Source organism: Brassica rapa, chromosome A09 (genome assembly GCF_000309985.2).
Source record: "Brassica rapa cultivar Chiifu-401-42 chromosome A09, CAAS_Brap_v3.01, whole genome shotgun sequence".
Taxonomy (NCBI): domain Eukaryota; kingdom Viridiplantae; phylum Streptophyta; class Magnoliopsida; order Brassicales; family Brassicaceae; genus Brassica; species Brassica rapa.
This window is the reverse complement of record NC_024803.2, coordinates 16921213-16940075: the sequence shown is the minus strand read 5'-3', so window position 1 is coordinate 16940075 and position 18863 is coordinate 16921213. Positions and strand designations below refer to the sequence as shown.

Here is an 18863-nt window from a genome sequence, read left to right as displayed (position 1 = left end):
CCCAATTTTTTTTGTTAATTATCTCCTAATTAACAAATACCATTTACATGATTTTATGTATTTAATGTTTCATATGAAACAAAACAATACTAAATACGAGAATTTTCAAATATGGATTCAGTCATGTGATCGATCTTCTAGTTTAACTTTTATGTACGTAACTAAAGATTTGAATGTGGAAAACTGGAAAAATTATTTATGGTTAGTAATGTGAATATGCTCTTTACGACAACCGCCGCAACAGATTATAACTAAAATAACTAAAGATTTGCGCCACAACTTTACAACCGAAAATTAGTTTTAGCTCGACCCAACCGAGGTTTTACCATCAGATCGTGCTGAACATACTGCCTATGTTATCCCATCTGATCATTCCATCCTTACCGACCATGTTTTCTCATCGGATCGTGCTGATCAGACTGTCCGTACTAGGGCTGGGCATAAAATACGAAACCCGAAATTCGAACCAAATCCGAACCAAAAAACCCGATCCGTACCCGATCCGAAATGTAAAAAATACTTCAATGAATCTTATAGGGTGTTACAAAACATATCCGAACCTGAAGTGTTATTAACCGAACCCGAACGGGTAACCCGAAAACCCGAAAACCCAAAAAAATATCCGAAGAAACCGATCCGAATGTCCAAATTAATATATAATATAAATATTTGAAACATAAATATGTACTTCAAATATTCAGTTTCATATTTATTTGGATGTGACATCTAACAATAAGTATTGAAAATTTAAATAAATACCTTAAATACTCCATTATATACAAAAAAGATATATTTCTTATTTTTACTTTTAAATTTTAGATTTTACTTTGGATATACCCGAACCGATCCGATATAACCCGAATCCAAATGATATATGGTTACTTCGGACATATCCGAACCGATCCGAAACCGAAGTGTTATATCTGAATCCGATCCGTACTTGTAAATTTACTAGAATGGGACCTAGGAAGTGTTACAAAATGGAACCGAAATCCAAAAAATCCGATCCGAACCCGAACGGGTACCCGAACGCCCAGGCCTAGTCCGTACTGTCCCATCCGATCACCCCGACTGTACCGCACGTGATGTCCACCGTATCGACGCACAGACGTCTGGAATGGAGCTCAGACTACAACCACGACCTAGCGATGGAATTGACCGACCAATATCACTTCTTTCCCAACCAATTCAACATTATAAGATTGATGGTCGAGCCAAAATCCACTTGGGACGAGAAGAATCCAAAGATGGCCGCAGATTCTCCCTTATGGCTCCTTTGGTGCGCACAACGTGTCCTGAAGACTGTACTGACGTTCTTGCTTCAGTGTTCGACCTTTTGATGGACTTCTCACTTAGATATATCACTAAGGAAGGATTCTCAAGCTGTCCGAAGACTTGTCTCGCGCGAGTACACAGTTTGGTCATGTGGATCATCCGACGGGTCACGTGGAACGTCCGGCGGGTGTGTGAATCGTCCCGCGTGCATCCTTATCCTTCCCACCATGGACCAGCACGACCAGAATGAACTTGGACAGTAGGCGAATGGTTTCCGCATTCTTTGTCACTAGCCATGTATCAATATTATCCTTTTGATTGATGTACAAGTATACCATGGTCATATCAAACGCCGGTCTGGATTTGTTGGCCGCCTAAAGCGGACCAAAAAAATGTTGCCCTTTTATTATAACTACATTTATTATACTTTTATGTATATGATTAAAATAATGCTAGATAGTGCTAAAATTAGAGATATTTTCAAAAAAAAATTAAAACATTATTTTTTAATTCATATTGTCTGTTTTTTTCTTATTTTTGAATAAACATTTCAAGTCTGTTTTTTATTATTTGGTTAACATTTAATATTATTTTAGCAGATTCACAAATTCAAAAAGAACAAAAATATAATTTATAGATAAATAGAACATATAATAAAGTATGCTAACATCAACTTCACAAATTTTATTGTTTTCACATAATAATGAAACCCTATGATGTTAAGATTTTTTTTAAAAAATTCAAAAGTTTCTAACAAAATTACAAACACTTGCAAAAAAAAAGAAATAAAGAAAAATACCTATTTGAGATTCCCATTGAGATATTTCAAATTCAATCACAATGGAAGAGTGAAACATGAGCAACTGATATTTTAAGTTAATATTATCTTTTATGATATATTTTTTAGTTACAAAGCTAGTTAGCAAAACAGAAAGAAAAAACAGAGAAGAATAATTGTTTTTAAAAAATAAAAAATATAATTAAGTTTTGTTGATTAAATTATTTATCTAATAATATATGGGTCGTTGGAACATGTAACCAAATATTTCATGTCATTGAATGAAGAAATCTTTTGTAGTTATCTTCAGAAAAGGAAAATGCTGTTACTACAAAAAAGAGTAGAAATTTTGAAAGGGTACTTATCGAACCTGTGAGGTGAAGGACATAGGGAGAATTCTACAACCACTAGACTAGAAGCAACATTTACAATTTTGGCGCCCCTAAACTATTTATTATTTATGGCGCCCAAAACCTCAGTTTCATGGGCTTTAACCCAGGGCCGGCCCTGGTCACATGGTGTATACAACCAAGTTGTATACAAACAACTTTCTTTCGTGCTGGTTCACATCTTTGGTTCCTTTCGTTCAAGTAAAACAACAATTATTCACACATCATGTACACAAACATGAAAATCATCATGGATAAGCTTTCATGTACGCTGATATAATGATATCCACATGTACACTGAGAGGCGGACCCATATTTAAAGGAGGGATGTCAGCTGACACCCCTTAAATATTGTATATTAGGTTTGTAGGCTAGAAACAATCCGCAAAAGCCCTATTTTGTTTAAATATTTTTTAACCTGGGTTCGAATACCCTTTGCACCCTATTTTGTTTAAATATTTTTTTTGAATCGGACCAAAAGCCCAAATTTTGTTTATTTTTTTTTCCTGTTTGGACCTTAGTTCTTTAGTTTGTACTTCTTTTTTGGGTTTTACTTAAAATCTTTTCTAAAAATTTATTTGGGTATCCAAATTAACATATTTTTAATTAAAATCTGATAATTTTCGGTAATGATCTTTTTTTCCTACTGATTTTTTTTACTTATAATAGTTTTCACAAAGTAAACATGCTAAATATAATATTAAATATATCAAATATGTTTAATAATAATTAATTATTTAAAACTAAATTAATTATTATTTTAAAATATTTAATTTATGATACCGGTAAAAAAAAATTCTGGGTCCGCCACTGCACTGAGATAATGCTATCCATGTGGACATTTGGATGCATGTATACATGTGCAACATTTTCCGAAATTCATAAGTGAACCTTTAACGTAAATGTGTACAAATCTATTGTTACGTGCAATTTCACCATCCATTATCAAATTTTACATGAGACATAACACTAATGAAAACTTATCATAAAAGGTAAGCTTGATCCTGCCATAACAAGAGTCTCCCACAACAACCAACACGTAAAAACTTATATGTTATTTCTCTCTAATAAGATTTTTTTAAGACTCAGTCAAAGCTTTCAAGTGTTATAATCATTCAAACATGAAGGGGCAATCTTCAACGGATCAATTAGCAAACGACCTTGAGAGTTAAAGGCTCACAATCATCACCACTTGACAAGTCTTCCACATGCTCCTTTCTTAAGGAGAGTTACTCTCCTGGACCACAAAGTCATTTTTTCAAATTTGTTGCTTCTTTCACTGCTCTAATCCGTGAAAGCTCTGCCACTCTCATCTTCTGGCCACCTATAGTAAAAAATATATTATTTTCTTTTTGCTTTCGTCATATGAATAACAGAAATAATGATTGTCTTTCACTTCTTTCGCTCCTTTTTTTTATAATTGTCGAACAAGATAAGCACTTTCCTTCTATAAAAAATTGTATTTATGGAGAATACAAGTTTTCTATACTAAATCCACCCGTAGAAATCTAGAAAACAAAAATTAAACAGTAGAGAAACCATAAGAAAGAAACCAACTGTGGACTTGTTTACCTCCAAAGAAGACCGATTTTAAGGGTTCTGATCCATGAGATTCTCACGGCATGCCAAAGCTGACTGAGCCAGAGTATTCGCGTAGATTTTAGCAGTAAAGAGGGCTTTTAATACGGTGGCGGATGCAAATGAGAAAGAGAGAGCATTTTGTGAGGGTTTAGTGGATTCTGCTAGACTCTTACTATGAAGAGATCTACAAGACAGTGACAAAGAGGTAAGGATGCTATGTGGTGAGAGAGAGGAGAAAGATTCTTTGAAGACTGCGAGGATGGAGAAAAAAAAAGAAGAAGAAGAGATATAGCTCGTGTTTCAAAAAATAAAAAGATATAGCTCCGACTGCGTTTAGATCTAATAAAAAGAAGATATAAGAAAAGAGGGACCCACTAATAAAATAGGTGATTCAGTTTTAGTTAGTAAACCTAAAGAGAAAAGGGGATAAAAGTTACAGAAAATGTGGGTATAAGAAAGTGACCCATGATGTAATTCATAAGTACAAATGTGACCTAGAGTGTAAATCTTTTAAAAACAAAGAGCCCAATTCAAGACATTATTTGATGCAATATCGAGACCATCATACAACTGGTGACGTAAGAAGCGAAGAGGACGAAGAAAGAATCTGTGAAACTGATATCAGTAGTATGCCATAGTTTATTCATGCTTTTATAGGACCTTCAGCTTTTCTTATATATGTTAATCAATTTCTCGTCTGTGTAGAATGAAGCAACAGTAATAATACTCGTTCACGGCTCGCTTCCTCGTACATTCTCTGCCTACAACTTTTCAATACATTCATCAGACAAATAAGCAGAGAAAACTTTGTACTAAAACTAACTCTAAAACTGAAGATAAATTACATATTTTATTTTTTTACCTTTGCATTTTCACTGAAGCCGGCCATGATCATAAATATAACCATTAAAAGCCACATTAGCGAAAGCATCGTGACTCGCGAGAACAACGAAAGCTAACTGCCAGCTTGCCACAAACAGAATAACCACGCATGTGACAGACTCAAAACTTGTATGATTGGAGGCCATGCATTTCCAAGTAAACCACGAGCCGTAGCATAATCATCATCAGAAAGCCTTGCTCAAGTAAAACTTGTATGGTTGGAGCCTATGCATTTCCATCAACCTACCTGGGATCAAAATGGAGACGTTGTAAACTATCAGAATTGTGTACATTTAGTGGCCGACCTAAATCAAAATACAGAACTAATAGAAAGCCAAATACTTACTAAAACAATAAACCCAATGTGTGACCAAAGTGAAATGATCATGTTAGAACCTGTCAAAGAAGCGATCCAGGCTGTGGTACTGGGATCCTTGCAATTAATGATTCCCAAAGCGCACCACTTGTCCATTAAAAACCTTCAACTCTTCTGTGTTCATGATTTATAGATTTAGTTATCTCTAAGCTACAAACAGAAGCATTATAAAATGAATACATGAACAACATGGAACACTATCAAAATAAGTTACCTTTTGTATGTATAGATTCTTTTTTTGAAAAACAGCTTCGCCTCTCCCAAGACGGGAATCGTTGAAGAATTTCTCTTTTTTTGTTAGCCATGGATGCGGGGTTTTTTTATTTCGGGTATATGGAGTCGTGGATAGCGAGAGACGGGAATACTATATAATAGAAGGTGATGCTTGGGAGTTTGAAGAGGTCAATTATCATATGAGAGTTGCAACAATGAAGAGTGGAAGAGAGATCAATGAAGGTCAAAGCTTTATCCTCAGTTGAATGCGTCTCTGAGCAGAAGTGAAGAGGGAGATAGACAGACTGTAATTATAAAATAACAGTGAGACATAAACAAAGGTGAAGAGACGATCGGTTTCAACGGAGTTAAATCTCCGTCGACTCGCTCGCAACCAAGAAGAAACTAGGGCATGTCGAGCTGGCGTTGAAGTTTGAAGCTTTATGATAGTATGATTATTTAATCCTCTTTTAGTATTAGCAATTTACATTGGTTAACATAATTCAACAATATTCTATTTTTCTTGTTTCTTAACGTTTCACATGATCTTTTATCTTTTTCACAAAATAATTTAATGTCTAATTATCCAACAATCACTTTTTAAGCTCTACAAAAAAATTTTGTTTAATAACTTCTCAATATCATCTCACCATTTACAATCATATTTTTTTATCTTTTATAATTTAACAACTATGTATTAATTAGATTTTTTTATTTAGTTCACTTAAATAACTAAAGTGACATAACTTTTAATAATTTTCAATTTTATTTTTATTTACATTCTTAACTAATTTTTAAAAATAATAATAAAATTAATATTATTAGTTAAAAAGTTAGAAACACTAAAAATTTGATTAGAAGCTAATAAAAAAATATAAATAAAATAATTTTTCTATATCCAATTGAAACTAGTCCCTATTTATATATCGTAAATTATAAATTTTGATATATTTTTATTTTTTAAAAAAAATATTTTAATCTTAAATAATTGAATTCAAATAATTAAATAGAGATAAAAATTATAAATAATGTAGAAAACTAAAAATGGAACGACTCGGATTTGAGAAAAACTGGTGAAACCAGCTAAAAAACCAGTAAAACCGTTGACCCGGTTCAATTTTAAAAGTCGGTTCTAAAGAAATCAACCTATAACTATTTTTTTCAGTTGTTATTAAAATTTAATATATCGTAATCAATGTTTAACTTTTACTATTTAATTGGTTTTTTTTATTCTATTTTTATAAGAAAAAATATTTAAAAAAAAAACTCTTTTTGACTTTCATATTCTATTCTCATTTTGCCATATTCATAAATTTTAAGACTTTTAGTTGTAAAAATAAATAAATATGTCACTTAAACGGTCAATCATTTGTTATTTTTTATCAGTTTTAGTAGATTTGGTTGATTGTTTGTAGTTTTCAAAGTAGTTTTTGGTTTTTGATTTTCTATAATCTATTTTTTAACCAATCATGATTTTGACAAAGTAGTTTTCCTATTTTCTAGGAAAACTAGTTTTTGATTCATTTTACCTTTTTCTACTTAGAAACCAAAATCTCTTTTTTCATGGTTTCTCACGAGCAAAAACCATAAAAGTATTTTTTTTTAAAAAAAAATTATTAATTTTGGATAAAATTGTAGTATATAATACATACACTTATCATTCTGCAAAGCCCACAAAATTAACGTAAAACAACATCACTTTTCTAAGCAATTGGAGTTATAGCTTCACTACTTATAGAAACAATTAAAATTTTATAAAGATAAGTTAATTTATTAATGTTTTAATCAATATTTTGTACCATACATTTTATATAAAATTAATTAAAGTTGTATTTTACAAAAATGTCATTAATTAAAATTGTTAACTAAAGCATAATATTTTGTGACACTTTAATTACTTTTGTGTTTTAAAATATTTTCTATTAATATTAATGTAAAATATTTTAATAAAGTTTATTTTTTGCCATTGTTTTTAAAATATAATTAAATTTTACTTTATTCATAAAATATAACTATTATATATGTATTATACCATATGTGTAGACTTATATTTGCCGCAATTGTAGAAATATTGTTAATTTTTGTTAATTTTTAATTTAAATTTGTAAATATTATTTATCAATAATTATTTAATTCTAAAATTTTACACAAACTTATTGCATATACAGTTAAATTCTACACATAGAATTAAATTTTTAAGTTTATGTTTAAAACATAATAATATTTTTTTTTATGTTTGCTGTTTATTTATTTTAAAATAAGCTTATGTGTGTTTTGATAATGATATTTTATATTTACTATGTCCAGATTAAATATTTTACTATTAATAATTTTTTTCATTTTATTGCTTTAAAAGCCAAACCAAAAACCAAAAGGGAAATTGCCACTAATACCACTTCCCTAATACCACTTTTCAACTTTACACTTTTCAACTTTACCCTTAAAATTTTAATTGACAAAGTACCATTATACCCCTGAATAATTAAACCTAAATTACTCTTTCTCTCTCAATTCCAAATCTGAGAGTTTCCAGATTGATTTCGAATTCGACGGTGATCAAATCCGACGATCCTGACGAGTTCTCCGGACGGCGCTGGCGAGTTCTCTGGTGGATTTGACGGTGCTGACGAATTCTCCGACGAAGCCGAAAAACTCTACAAACTCAGGCGAACAAGACGATCTCTCACTTTCTCCTCCATTGAGAAATAATGACGGTGTCGACGAGCGTTGATTCGCTTCTGGAGAAGCTCAAACAGGAGGAGCTTTACCTTCCACCAAGTAATTGAGAGTCCTTACATTCTCAGAGCTGCCAATTTCCTCCTCCAACTCGTGCTTCTCCTTCGTCTTCTTCCTTTGTCTCTGTAAGTTCACCATTTACGCTTTTCATGTTTGTATGCGTGGAAACATGAGCTTTTGCATTTCGCTTGAGTGGCTAGGATCGGAAACCTAATAGGGAATGATTTGGGGAAAAAGAAGTATCAATTTTATTGATTTGAGTTTAGTACTCGATGTACTGTATTGAGTTACAACGAAATCATTATCTTAGGGAAGATTACGATGTCATGTTCTCAGATTTCTATTCTTAGTAATTAATTACAGAACAATGGAATATCTTTAGTGCTTAGATGAAATGAAAAAAGTATATTGAGACTACTTCTACTTTTGGCCACACTCTGACAATTTTGTTGCTTTTTAATAGGAATTAAGCTTGGTTAGGTTGGCGTTGAATGCCCTGCAAGGTGTTCTTCTCTTATTAGCATATAGAAGCTCTCTTATGGATTATGCTCTGAGCCAGCTGATAGGACAACCCACAAAAGTCTGAGCTTGTGGCATTGGTTATCAAGCACTGACGCCTTGGGACAGATTCTTTGAAACATAGGCTGTTTTGGTTCTTTGGTCTTTCTTCTCCATAACTTCGTAGACCCATTTCATGAACTTCAAGTTGGAAGTTGAGGGACAGGTGGGAGCTGTAAAGTAGGTGAAAATGAAGAAGCCAATAACAAGAGCCACTATACTCTTGTTAATCAGGCTTTTGCTATTGCTGTGAGAAAGGTTCTAGAAGGCTATATATCTGGTCTGGATACATTATGTGCATCTGCAGAACTGAGGCGTTCATCTAACATTGTGGTTTTGTAAACCCTTTATATTTTTTTATAAACCATTATAAATTCATAAACCCCAAGTATCTCTCAATGCTCAGTTATACCTTTTTATAAGGCCTTATAAAAGAAACTGTAAAAGAAAAATGTTCTTTAATAAGCAAAGAAATGGTGGAAAGTTGGTTAATTTGGTGATTTATAAACTCTTATAAATAGATTTATAAAACTTGTAAATTAATTTATGAACACTTATAAATAAATGTAAAAACTCTTATAAATAGCTTATAAGTTCTTGTAAATAGTTTTATAAACCCTTTTAAATAGTTTTATAAATATTTATATATGTTTTAAAAACTTTATAGATGGTTGATACAAGGTTTTATAAGCTCTTATAAAATTTATAAGTGATTTTATAAAGGTAACCCGCTTGAGGTATTTATTACGATTTTTATATTTATAAGACCTTATAAAAGAAACCGTAAAACAATATATATATATATATATATATATATATATATATATATATATATATATATATATATTTAGCCTTATGTTTTTATGTTTTCATAGAGAAACACAATTTTCAAGAAGATTGGAGTTGCAGAAAGAGAGAGAAGACACTTGTTTTTATATGTAATATATATGTTCTTGACACATATAAGAGAAACAAGACACATGTCTTTCTGTAATATATATGTGTAACACGTGTTCTTATAAGTGATTGTAAGCTGTAAATCATTTGTACTTTACATTTACTCTAGTTTCTTTTTTTCAGAAAATAAGTAACGAGCATCTTCATGTATTTATATCACCGATTTTACTTTTTAAACTTATAATAGATTTATGAATATTTTACTTCTAAATGTAAAGATTTATAAAATCTTTTAAAAGATTTATAAACTCTTGAAAAAGATTTATAAACTCTTGAAAAAGATTTATAAATTCTTGAAAAAGATTTATAAAATCTTATAAATATTTATATATGTTTTAAAAACTTTATAGATGGTTGATACAAGGTTTTATAAGCTCCTATAAAATTTATAAGTGATTTTATAAAGGTAACCCGCTTGAGGTATTTATTACAATTTTTATATTTATAAGGCCTTATAAAAGAAACCGTAAAACAATATATATATATATATATATTTAGCCTTATGTTTTTATGTTTTCAGAGGAAAACACAATTTTCAAGAAGATTGGAGTTGCAGAAAGAGAGAGAGAAGACACGTGTTTTTATATGTAATATATATATGTTCTTGACACATATAAGAGAAACAAGACACATGTCTTTCTGTAATATATATGTGTAACACGTGTTCTTATAAGTGATTGTAAGCTGTAAATCATTTGTACTTTACATTTACTTTAGTTTCTTTTTTCATAAAATTAGTAACGAGCATCTTCATGTATTTATATCACCGATTTTACTTTTAAAACTTTTAAACTTATAATGGCTTTATGAATATTTTACTTCTAAATGTACAGATTTATAAAATCTTATAAATGATTTTTAAGACTTTATAAATGAAATTACCTTTCTAAATATTTATAAATGATTTTATAAAACCTTATAAATATTTGGTATATTCTTATAAGTGATTTTATAAAGGTTTATAAATCATTTATAGGAATATATATAAACTATTGACAAAGGTTTATAAATGATTTCTGAATTTTCATAAATGATTTATAAACATTTATAAATTATTTATTATCTTTATAAAGCCTTATAAGGATTTTATTATGATGATATAATTTGATATGGTTTCTCTGCCTCTTCTTTATAAAACAATTATATCATTTCTCAGATTTTCTTAGCAAATAGAGGTACATCATTAACATCATCCACAATCAACTAAAGAATATATATATATATATAGACTCGGTAAGATTCAATCATGATTCATGAGCAAATCTACACTCAAGAACAATTCAACATCCATAAATATTCTATAATTCACCACAAAACAGTTAAGTCAGAAAGAAAGAGAAGCAGAAGATTCTCACTGCAGGAGGCAGGCCGAGCAGATGGACGTAAAGCAAGCAAATCTTCTTGCTGGAAAAGTTTCTTGCCGCCCATAACACCGTTGTTTTGCTCCTCTCCACGTCTTCCGCCACAACCACGAAGATCGTCTGATCCACATCTAAAGCCGCCTCCGGAGACTTCTCCAACACTCCCCATTCTTCTTGGAGACACTCGCTCTTATTCTTAGCTAAGAACTATACAGCAAACTCAATATCCCCACGAACCTCTCCTGCCTCATCTCGCTGTTTTCCACTACATGAGGAAAATATATAAACTATTGATAAAGGTTTATAAATGATTTCTAAATCTTCATAAATCATTCATAAACATTTATTAATTATTAATAATCCTTATAAATTGATTTTATAAACTCTTATAAATAAATTATACTTTAATAATATATTTAAAAAACCTTATAGACTGATTTTATAAAGTCTTATTAATTGTTTTATAAACCATTATAAATAATCTTTTATTTATTATAAATAATTTACAAACATTTATATTAGAATTATAGACACTTATAATAGCTTTATGAATATTTTACTTCTAAATGTTTGTAAGCATTTATAAACTCTTGAAAAAGATTTATTAACTCTTATAAATTGTGCTATGAAGATTATTAAACTCTTATAATATTTTTACAAACCTTTATATACAGATTCATAAGCTTTTATAAATATATTTTTAAAACCTTAAAAATGATTTATAAGTTCTTATAAATAGTTTTATAAACCCTTATAAAAGCTTTCTAACATGCAAGATAATATAGATTAGCTAGAGCCCAAGCTGCAGCAAGACTACCTTCCTTTCCCTTGTATCAAAACTTTGCAATTGATCAACCTTCCCGGTGGGAAGATAAGGGACATTTTCATCCATCCTAGGACCAACAGAGCCTCTCCCACGTTTGTACCTGTCATTTACAAAGAGACTCAGAAGATGAAGGAAGCTAAAGGTAACATAAGCTATAGCAAATAGACATATATACCGTGATTGGAGAAAAGACTCAATTTTCATCATCTCCTAAACCTTCATCATCATCATCCAAGTACAATCTTTTGTCCAATGATGATTGATGAGTGATCTTTCTCTCCTCATTAATGGAGCTACATTTCTTATCCAAACTCCTTTTCGAGAAACTACTACTCCGCTTCATTTGGCTACTGCTGCTGCTGCTTTCCTCTCTTGATTTTCTTTAGAGCCTTTCGTTTTCTTGCTCCTGAGCCTTCCACATCTCATTGGATTCTACCGCTCTGTTTGTTGTATTATGGTCAAGAAACATGCAAGAGATTAGAGTAAATAATTAACATATTGAGCTACATTGAGTACTAGACAGACACGTAAGTCACAACATTGAACTGTTAAGAAACGCATAACCCAAAACAAAACTTTCAGATTCTGCCAACTTTCTTATTGTGAATCGACCATTCACCAACAATTAAAATAATCTTCTTCCAAAAACATACAGCTATTGCTTCAACGAACAAAAGAATATCACACACTATAGCAATGCAAAGGCTTATCCTTTTCAATCTTAACTTTTGTAAAACGAAAATAAGTAAAAGGTGGAAAGAAAAGCATTACATCGTTGAACACCAAGGACAGTTGCTGTGAGAAACCTCGAGTTAGGTCGATGCCTTACATTAGGCTTCTCAAGATAAGCTCGGACACCATCTTTCTCAGCTTGTCTCCTCAACTCTGCTGCTTCTCTCAACAGAACTGAAGCTATTCGATTTTCAGTTTCCAGATCCATCAGCAGAAGCAGGCTGTTAAAGTAACCAAACACTCAAAATCTGATATAGAATGCCTGAAAATTTTCTGCCACGAAACTTGTGGAAAAGCTATGGTCTTTGTATGTGAGAGAGAGAGCAAGTAAAAAAGTAAATGGAACAAAATCAACAACTGAGAAACAGAGGTTTCGCAATCAAGGAATCAGAGGAGATTAGTTGCTAAAGGGAACAAATTGTGCAATTTAAGACACACGAAGAAACAAAAAAAATATCAATGATTGTTCAATAAGATTTAAGAGAAAAACAAGAGTCAATGATGAAAATGGTGATTACCATTGTACATCGAAGCAAATGTGTGCTGGCAGGGTTGTGGCTCTCATATAAGCTTGAACATGGCTTCTCAGGAACTGAACATATCAATTACATTACAAAATAACTTAGATTTACAAAGGGTTATAAAGGGTCTTAAGTTGTCAAAAACTCAATGTTTTCATAATCAAAACTGTTTATCTTAGATCGATCTGTACAGATTAGAAGTCTAAAGCAACCTTGTTTGATATTTCGACTAGAGTAACCACAAAATCAAATTTCGCAAAATTAATCGACACAAACAAAAAAAGGAGAAATTAGATGCATACCAATTGGGAATCTTGTACAGAAGTAGGAGTCGACAGTGTGAGCCACAGAGAACCGGTGGAATTATAGAGAGATGGTGGATCTCCGGTGAATCGGAGGCAGAGAGGAAGAAAAAAAGATCGCGAGAGAGAGATGGTGGATCTCCGGTGAATCGGAGGCAGAGAGGAAGAAAAAAAGATCGCGAGAGAGAGAGGAAGAAAAGAGGATCGCGAGAGAGAGATAAGGTTAGGGCTAGTATGGTCTTTTGGTTATTAATGAAAAGTGTATTTATGAAAATGTCTTTATACTAGTGGTATATTTGAAATGAGGTACCAAAGAAAGTGTAGAAGTAAAATTCCCCCAAACCAAAAACTAAAAACCAAAATCTAAAGTAACCATTCATGTTTTTCAAAAAACTAAAATCTACTGCAAAATCTAAAATCCAAAAACCAAAATCTAAAATCTAGAAACCACACAAACAATCATCATCTTAGTATTCACTAGTTAACTGTATAAATAAACTTATGGCCTAGTTATTGTTTATTATCTAATTAATAAAAGAGAACATATAATATATTATACATAGAACTACATTTTAGGTCTAATTAGTGTAAATATATGATTATATATATGTTTATTTTAAAATAGAAAACCCTGTTCAACTGGTTGAACCGATCCGGCCACTCAACCAGTAGCTATACCGAGTCGGTATCCAGTCCGATTTTAAAAACATTGTCTTTTTTTCTTTCAATATGTTGAATAGAGTCAACTTGTGTGAATCCACGTCACTTTTTCTAAATTGTTGATTCACCTATCCTACTATTGATTTGTTATCTATAATCCTTTAGTTCCATCATCAAATTTTTTTTTGGAATGAGCTCACTCTTAATAAAAAAGAGTGTTGATTGATATACCCTCATTATTACACACAAATTTATTTTCTAATTAATAAGCTAAAATATGGATAAAATTAGAATTGTGCTGAATTATGTATGAACTATAAAATAGTATTATTTGTAAATTGAACAAATCTACATAGCACTTATTACTAAACAAATGGCACTTATTATGATAAACACATTAGTAATTTTATTTTATTTTTGCTGGATTTTTACAACTAATCCAGTAAATGAACAAAACATTAACACCAGAAAAAATACAAAATCTAAACATTTCTTAACATTAATTATTATTATTGGAATTTAGTTCTATATCAAAATATCACAACTCACTATTTAAGAAAAAGAGAGTAAATGAATGAGATCCTAATTCATTAGCTACATCAACCAAATCATAAAAAAAACATGGTAAAATCTTACTGTTAGACTTGTACTTAATCACTTTAATCTAATCTCTAACTTTGATGATTTTGTAATTTAATACAAAAGAAACCTTACAAAATACTTATTCCCACGTGGAGAATAACATGATCGCCGTCAGCTTCCATTTGAGAAGAATTCAGTGACCCAAGTCAACTAAGTTTCAAAACACACCGTTAAATGCACATGTCACACGACAATCGAAAAGGTACACCGAATAATCCGTGAACCTTACCTCATGTGATTCCTGATTTTCGACCAACACAAAGGCGGTGTAGAGAAAAACAAGATTAGCCAACCGAAAAAGACCGATCACCACTTACCAAAACAACCCAATCACAAAACGCCATGTGTCATACTTCAGTTTTTTTTTTTTTATTAGCTTACGCTGAAACTGAAGATTATAAAGCTCATCAAATGAGCTCTTCTTCTTCCTTAAATTTTTCTCTTCCATTTCTCTCTTAATTTAAAATTACATATCTTCAATCTTAGATTCTCTCAGACGATTCACACAATCTTTTAATTTATCAAAACTATTATTTCCTCTGTTTAATATATCTTAGATTTGCTTCGGGCTCAGTTTATCTGAGAGAGTTATGGCGTTCTCAAATAGAGGTTTCAGCAAGTTTCACGGCAAAGAAGAAGCGTCAGGGTTAGGGTTTGTGAGGATCACAAGAGGATTAGGGAGGAAAAGGATTCTGATATCGAAATCAAATCAAGAAAACGTTTCAAATTCCGATCAAAATCTGTTGAAGAGATCTAAAAGTGAAACAACAGAATCCAATAGCTCTGTTCTTGAATCTCTGCATCAAGATATTTTGGTAAGTTAGTTAAAAATTCATTTCTCTGTAAATTATTATTATTATTAGTTTTGATTTGATTTTGATTATGGTAAATCAATTCGCAGATTCGAGTACTTTGTCATGTGGATCACGACGACCTAGCCAGACTGAAACGTGTATCTAAAACAATCAGAAATGCTGTAAGTTCCCCAAATCATAATATCATAATCTTTTTGATTAAACAGTAATTGATCTTTTATTTTTTTTATGAATTTAGGTTTTAGAAGCAAAGAAGTCGCATTTTGATTATAGCACACCTAAGAAGACTCTGTCTTTTCGAGACCCATTAGTTACTCTCAACGAAGATTCAAATTCAAATTCTACGAGTGATCAAGATGATGAGATTGAACCTCCTAATGCACCAACTCGAAGGAAGAACGTTAGTCGTGAATCAGATTTGTCGAAGATCTCTATGGTATTGTTTAAATGAGGAACCAGTGCAGAACATGAAGACATAGAGTTCTCTTTTGCTTCAATCCTTAGCACTGAAGCTATTTAAAATTCAAGTTTATTATATTTACTGATCCATGTGAATATAACAATTATTTGCAGACTTTGTAAGATTAAAATATTAATCTGTAAATAATTCATTTGGGTTGTGATCAGACTTCAGAGTACCCTAAGTATTGATTTTGTCCTTTTCAATAAAAATTTGTTTAATTCTGCTATTTCATAACTTTTATCCTATTGTTTACTATATACATGTAGATGAACACATTGAATGAATCTAAAAATTTGCTTATATGAACAAATTGTGTCAGATAAAATTATTGCTTAGATTGTTAACCATATATGCATATTCACTCAACAGCTCAAAATGGATTGTTTTCTCTTTAATGCATTGCTCTCCACATGTATATGTAGAAAAGAAAATTATAAAAAGAAAAGAGAGTATATTCATGAAAGTTTTCTGGCTCTTTTATATTAATACAAACCACACCGACAGCTACTGTCTACTTTTACTATCTGGAAAAGTTCAAAATTATCGACCCATGAGGTATTGAGGTCTCTCTCTCTAAACAAAATGGCGTATTCGGAATATTTGAGTTCGGTAGAACCATCCATTCTTCTTTTTTCAGGTTAAACAAATGCTAATAAAAGGGACTTTAACCCCCAAATTACGTGTCCCGGGCCTGTACCATTCAATAATACACAAACAAATGTGTTGATCATATAGTGGAAATCAGGCCACCTAATCAACATGGTCGGTCCAAAATGTTATTTTTTTATTTTGTGGTTGACATTATTTAAAGAAATGTAAATGGGAAAATAGGATTGTAACATGCTGTTTTTGTGGCATATATTTGCAGATCCAAATGGACCAAATCCTAATACTGGTCATCCGTCTTTGTATATAAAAAAAAGGTCATCCGTCTTTAATTTCCACAAAAAGACAATCGATTAAGGATTGGTGACTGAAAGGGTATTTTATTTTTACTATGTTTAGATATTTGAAGAAGTCCCATAAAATAATATATTCGAATCAATGCATCATTATTCGAAAATTTATGTTTTCAGAATAATGGTTATACTATGAACGATTTTAAAATATAACTATTAAAAAGAAAATTAAGTTAATATACTAATAATTAGTTTGCTTGATGTTTAATTATTAGTTATAATTAAAAACTAGATTTTGATCCGCGCTTCAAAAACGCGGGTTTTGTTTGGGTTATAAATAAAGTTGGATACGAATTAGTATTTCAGGTATTTTTCGTCTTTCGGTCGGGTACTTTTATTTATTTTTTTGCTCCTAAAATCCAAATTGAGCTAAACTATTACGTACCCAAATTACATGTATTTTAGAGTTATTTGAATTATGGACTCGTACTGACTCGATTCTAAAAGGAATCAAACTGAACCATAACCGAAAATATTTCAAATACCTAATTGGATCTAAATGTCGAGGACTCGAAGAATTCAGATTAAAAAAAATTATCTGACCTAAACCGAAAACCGAATGAATATTCTAAGATATCCAAATGTAAATATATATTAGTTATATTTTAAAATTAGGTCAGTTCAGGTATTACAAACATGACAAACATGTTTCAGATACATTGGTTATTTGGTTATTTTCAGGTTCATATACATTAGAACCGAACATATCCGTATCTGGGATGACCGACTCGAACCCTACCCAAAAACTCAAAAACCCTAATACCCTAAAGAACTGACTCGTACCCAAATGGGTACTCGAATGCTCATTCATACACTTAGGCCTGGACGTTTGGGTCTTTGGGTTGGTTTTGGTCCAATTTTTCGGGTCTGGGTCCTTCGGATCCTTGAAATTTGGATCTAATAGGTATTCATAAAATTTTTCGGGTTTAGGTCAGTTCTTAGCACAAGATACACATATTTAGGGTTGAATATTAAGAAGATCTGATATGATTTTTTAGTTGGAGGAATAAAGAATATTATTGGAATATAAATTCTACACGATAATGTTTATCCAGTTAAAGTAGGTAACATAATTTTTTTGCACGGAAAATTATCATGTATTGTAGTTAATACGAAACTTGTAGATCAAGTATTCTAAGATTTCGGTTTTATGTATTTAAAATCGTATCGAACAGATTGTTTCGAAAATCTATTCAGTTAAAGTAGGTTAGAGAAATTAATGCTAGCCAATTAATAACTTATGGTCGTTAATACTAAATTTGAAAATATTATAACAATATATAGTTAGGATAACGTGGTTATTATAAACTTGATCGGATTTCTTAAAAACAGACTTTAACTTTGATAGATAAGAATGAATTAATAAAGAACGAACTTCTCAGATTAAGAACGAACTAAGAACCCTCTCAAAGAAGAGACTTGGTATATAACGATTTAAGCACTAATATTTTGCCATATTAGATTGATTCAAAATGATACAGTATTTTACCAGATAAGTTTTATTCAAAATGATACATTATATGTACGGTTATGCTCTGAATCATTTCTGCAGATTGAGAATGAATGTGTTGTTTCATCAAGGTTAGGGTATGATCTGGTCTTTAATTGAATGAGAGTATTGACATTTGGAGTTTGGGTCTAAGAGAGGAATACATGTGATATGATTAATTGTACAGATAACTGTCATGAACATGAGTCCTGACTCAATGAATAAACTATATAGTGTATAGTATCTTGTGTATAACATGTATTGTGTTCTATATTATCGTGTAGAACATGTTTTGGTCTGTCAAATATAAAGTTGTTATATTATTGGTTTAGATAAGGCGTAATAAAT

At 31.0% G+C, this 18863-nt stretch overlaps 1 protein-coding gene and 1 long non-coding RNA gene across 2 annotated transcripts; one reads left to right on the top strand and one right to left on the bottom strand.

The window, feature by feature from the left end:
• Window positions 1-1878: 1878 nt before the first annotated feature.
• On the bottom strand, window positions 1879-10062 carry LOC103839782. Its single transcript, XR_627460.3, has 2 exons — window positions 4015-10062; window positions 1879-3766 (listed from the first exon to the last, which is right to left on the bottom strand). It is a non-coding gene; the product is annotated as an uncharacterized LOC103839782 (long non-coding RNA).
• A 5144-nt stretch (window positions 10063-15206) lies between these two features.
• LOC103839781 (F-box protein At4g05010) lies at window positions 15207-16293 on the top strand. Its single transcript, XM_009116268.3, has 3 exons — window positions 15207-15604; window positions 15691-15765; window positions 15843-16293. The coding sequence occupies exons 1-3, from the start codon at window positions 15380-15382 to the stop codon at window positions 16053-16055; spliced, it is 513 nt and encodes a 170-aa protein (XP_009114516.1). The 5' UTR covers window positions 15207-15379; the 3' UTR covers window positions 16056-16293.
• The last annotated feature ends 2570 nt before the right edge of the window (window positions 16294-18863 follow it).

What these genes read in the sequence shown, in the direction of transcription:
- LOC103839781 (XM_009116268.3), top strand. Translation starts at nt 15,380, where the DNA reads ATGGCGTTCTCAAATAGAGGTTTCAGCAAGTTTCACGGCAAAGAAGAA. An exon ending in CTCTGCATCAAGATATTTTG is followed by an intron (nt 15,605 to 15,690) that starts GTAAGTTAGTTA and finishes ATCAATTCGCAG; the next exon opens with ATTCGAGTACTTTGTCATGT. An exon ending in CTAAAACAATCAGAAATGCT is followed by an intron (nt 15,766 to 15,842) that starts GTAAGTTCCCCA and finishes TTATGAATTTAG; the next exon opens with GTTTTAGAAGCAAAGAAGTC.